At 32.0% G+C, this 4,852-nt stretch overlaps 1 protein-coding gene across 1 annotated transcript in view; it reads left to right on the top strand.

The window, feature by feature from the left end:
• LOC106478794 (E3 ubiquitin-protein ligase MYCBP2-like) overlaps positions 1 to 4,852 on the top strand; it is a 142,057-nt gene that overhangs the window by 100,666 nt on the left and 36,539 nt on the right. Inside the window, 4 exon segments of the mRNA XM_022382459.1 lie at positions 67 to 99; positions 102 to 635; positions 1,595 to 1,800; positions 3,504 to 3,656. Of these exon segments, the coding sequence (XP_022238167.1) occupies positions 67 to 99; positions 102 to 635; positions 1,595 to 1,800; positions 3,504 to 3,656 (926 nt within the window).

The raw sequence follows: 4,852 nt of genomic DNA, 5'->3' as shown, positions 1-4,852 counted from the left end.
CGAAGTAGAAGGAACAAAACAAAGAAATACTCGGAAAAATACAACCCTAGACAAAACTTCTGTCTCCTCTTCCACCAATGGAGGCTCATCAAGTGATGAAAATAATGCTCTGTTTCTTCTTGAAATTTCAAGTGCAGCTGGTTCTGGTCTTCCATCTAAAGCAGTCACTCCTCTACGGTTGAATTCATACAATGGGATGCCATGCTTAAGAGAACAACATTCAATAATGGAGAACGGTCCATTCCCTGTGACCTCTTTCCAGTGTCTGGAAATGTTAGGGGTACAACAAGCATATAACACAATGCTTGGAGAAGAATTCCTCTCGGAAGAGGAAATACGGGCTTTTCAGGTAGGCAATGAAGGCATGAGCTACACAGCAGGACAGAATGATTCACCACAGGGTATCATGCGTTCCATCACAATGAATGGAGAAGGAGATCTGAATACAGGCAGTAGTGTTCTTCGACGAGAAAGAAGGAGAACCAGAGGATCAAGGGATTCTTCTGGTAGACCTTTTCACAGGTCTATATCAGTTGGGTTAACCATGAAAGATTGGAACAAGCAAGATTTAGAAGGACTCAGTGATGGGCGTGTGGTAATGACAAGAAAACGAAACAATAGCAGTGGTTGTGAAGGTAAAAGATTAGCTTAATAAGACAGATTTATTGATGGGTGGGGCTAAAAAAAATTAGAAACAATTGAGACAAAATTAGAAACATAGCTGACAAAATAAATTGCTTTTTGGTCTTTAAAAAGCAGTAAAATAAGGAAACACATTAAGAAAAATAATGAAAGCATAAGCAAAAAAAATGCCACTTAGATCTGGTATGGTCTTGTTTCACTCTCTATGGAGGAAGATAAGGATATTTTGTGTATTAAACAGTTTTAGTTGAAACATACCTAGAATATCTAGAAAATGCCTAAAAAAGTTAGTAATTACAAAAATAAGGTGCTCATGTATTAATGTTATTGTTTATTTCTGAGGTAAAAATGAGATATTCATAAGACTTGAAAAAAATTCTAATGTTTTTAAGAATCTTGAACTAGAGGGAGCTTTTAATTTTCTAAATTCATTAAATATTAATTCGTTTTGTCATATTAATTGTAGAAATATTTCTTACTTGTCTTGCAGATGTATTATTAGGCTGGCAATTTAGTACTTATTTTTATTCATCATAGACTATTATGCTAAGTACTGTTTTAAATTTTAACAATTCAACATTTATTGGATTAACTTTATACATTTGTTTAGCTGTTGACATTCATTGTTTTCACAAACAACTTTCTAATTTTTATACAAACTGTAATAGTTTATTTACAGAAGATCTGTAATTAGTTCTGAAAATAAGATTTAATAAATATTTATTAAGAAAGTTTAACTTTGGATATTATATTACCACTGAAGCTAAAGTTTCGTAGTCATTAGTTTCAGCTGTTAATCTCAGTTATGTTTTTTAAAGTTTTCAGTTATTCTGACATGTTAATTCTAAACAAATGCACAGTACCTTTAGTATTACTTTCATTCAGTTTTGCACATTTCACATGGAAAATAAATATAGAATTAACTTGAGCTTTTCTTAAAATCAACTTTCAGAAGGGAGCTCTTCATTTTTGTGTCAGCCATCCAACACCTTGACAAAACTGATATCCATGGCAACAGAACGAGCTGGGGCAGTAATGGAATTTCCTTTACGGCGTCCAGTTATGATGTTCATTTTACAGCGACTAGATTTGGAGAGTCTACAACTGGCCATGAAACAAGCATTGAGAAAAGCTGCTTGTCGTGTCTTTGCTATGCAGGTTAATTGTTGGTTATTAATGTTGAACAGTTGATGGAAAGAGACATTTTCTTCACTTATAAGTAACGTATTACAATAAAGGTGAAACATTTGTTAATTATAACCCAGAAAACCATGGTGAATTTACAAAACTCACATCAACAAGATATTCTAAACTTGCATGTAAACTTCTTTGTAAAGCAATATCAGTTAGTAGTCAATCATTGTTTTTGAGTAAAATTTATGTTTTTTTCTTCTTCACTTAACTAATTCATTTTCTTTTAAACATCAAAAGTGTGTGCATTTGCACATCTGATGCACTTCACGAATGTTAGATACAGTTAATCTTTAAAAGTTTTGGTTTACACTATTGTATTGTGATTCATTCTTAAGTTTAGTGTGTTCACAAATATGACTTCACAAGATGGAAACTTATTGCCCCTGTTTATATTACAAGGGGAAAGATTTTTGTTGCTTATGTTGGCTATATATGCCAAGCTACTTGCAGGGAGGATAAGCACGGCAAATCAAGTAACAGACCTTAAGTTATTAATATGTGCAATTATGAACAGTGCCATTATTCTAATCTAACTTGCAGAGGACAAAGGAATACTCACTAAACTTTATATGTTAAAGAAGTGTGGAACATACACACACACAGGTTGCCAAGGGCTTTAAAAACAGAATTATGTATTTCTTTAAGAATATTCTGATATATTTGTTAAATGCTTATATTTCAAATGTAGTATAATATAATGTGTTTCTGATATTACTGTGTGCATTTGTTTTTGTAGCAGTCATAATCAAGTGCATATTTTATTTGTATTTGTGATTTAGAAATGACAACTGCTAAAATGTAATCATAGCAGTTTGAAAAGCAAATATAAGGTTGCCTAGGCTTCTCAAAATGGGTAAAGCTTTTGGATTCTGATGGGAAATGCCCAGAACCAAATTTTGTTTTACCTTGTTACTCTCAGGAAATTATTCCCTGTTTTTAGTCTTGGTCCTAGATGTATTTAATTACTACCTTGGAAAAATTTTATGGTATCTTTTCAGTTGGTTAAGAAGAAAGCTGTTGCTAAAATGTTTTTAATATTTTCATCAGATTTTCAGTAAAGCTGAGGTTTTCATTATAACTTTAGTGAATTTAATAGGTTATTTAAGAGGTCATAATACTTTTATTTTATTATTCTTTGAGTTGGTTAAATACATGTGCATGATATATAGCCGACTGTGTTATGTATAGGTGCAGTATAAAATGTTGTACATACATCCCCATAATACTACTGGGAAATGTTTTTTAACTGCTTTGGTATATCTATTTATGTTATTTGATATATTTTAGGGCTACATGAAATGTTATATCTGTAAATAATACAAATTGTTTGTTACTTGAACCTAACTAGCTGATCATTGCTCGATTATTTTTTGTTTGTGTATTTAACATTTAAAACAAGTATAGTAGCCAAATTTATGTTATTGTTGAAAAGAAGAATTTTCTTTGTTCAAAGACATTTGAAGTAGCAAAAATAGGCTTTCAGTGAAGTGTAGTTTGATATGAATATTACATACTTATTTAAAACTCCTTGTATGTACTACTGAAATGTTTTCTGTATGTTATCTAATTTTGTCTACAGAAAAATAAGTAATATCTCTTACAGATTTGGCCTTTACCTGTTACAGAATTTGTAAGAACTGTGTACTCTTCCTTTATTTTTACATCAGGCACTAAACTGGTTGCTACGAAGTGTGACCCAACCTACTTCTCTTCATGATGTTCTGTGGTGTTTTGTGGCAGCTCTTTCTCCTTCTCCACCTGATAGAAGTGAAGAAGAAGAGGGAGACCAAGAAATTGGAGAGAAAAAAGAGCATGACACTGTAAGAGTCCATTCTTTAATGTGATCGGTGTTTAAACTTTTAAGGAGCAGTGCATATCTTATGTGCATAATACATTAGTGTCTAGTTATGTCTGATTTGTGGAAGCTAGTTAAAAAAAGGAATATGAAAGAAGTGAAAGAGTGAATGCCATAAAAGAGTATCTTGTTAACTAATAATCGGTTCCAAAACGCTTTTAGTCTGAGGCCCCCTTGATGTGAATAAAAAAGTTTGAGGGCCCCCAACCTATAACTTTAGCATGGTGATTGAAAAATAATGACATCCCCTTTCGACATACTGTATCATTTAATTAATTCAACACAATTTTTATCGACTTATTGTTTATTTATAATTAATATTAATTTAGCGTCTTTGTTTTCGGCCCATTTTGTGGTGGCCCCCCTGAGGGACTGTAGCTCCCACTTTAGGAAACTGCACTAATTTACAATTCTAAGCATTATGAGGGAAATTATATATATTAAAACTGTGTGAATGTAAATACAAAAGACATTTCAGTATTTTACTTGTGATAGTAAATGTTGTTTTAAACCAATAAAGTTTTTGGAAGTGTCCTTGTTATGAAATTGTTAATATTGTGTGAAAGTTTCATGTTCAAAGTTTTGTCTGTTAAAACATTCATGAATCAAGTTGTTCTTTAAATTAATGGGTGAATTTATAAATTTTTTAATTACATATACTTTTTTTGTTTGTCTTAGCATAAAATTGAAATTATTCTAAAAGTAACAGAAAATCTCATTATTTAAAGTTGTTAATATGAACAGAACTTGCAGTCACACTGTAGTTCTTACTCATGAATACAGTGCCTTTCAAAAGTATTCACCCCCCACCCCCCCTGCACAGTTATAACATTTTGTTGCCACCTGAGCTTGCAATAATGAAACTTTCAAATGGGACTATATATTTAGAATCTATACAAACTGAGAAAGCTAACAAAATGCTGATATTCTGTAAGTAAGTTAGATTTTCATAGAAAATTAGAATATTCAACCCATTTGCTACGGCATCCTTAAATCAGCTCAGGTGCAAATGATTAGTTTGAAATGTAACAAAATTAGTGTAATGATCTCTGTCTGTGTGTAATCAAAGAGGTTTAGCTTGACTTCAGGGTAAATGCATTTGTTCAAGCCACATCTAACATAGTGATATGACAAACCAACCATGAAGACCAAGGTGTTTTC

The sequence above is a fragment of the Limulus polyphemus genome, unplaced genomic scaffold (genome assembly GCF_000517525.1).
Source record: "Limulus polyphemus unplaced genomic scaffold, Limulus_polyphemus-2.1.2 Scaffold250, whole genome shotgun sequence".
Lineage (NCBI taxonomy): Eukaryota > Metazoa > Arthropoda > Merostomata > Xiphosura > Limulidae > Limulus > Limulus polyphemus.
Note: the sequence above shows the minus strand (reverse complement) of the source record. Positions and strands in the feature narration are given on the sequence as shown.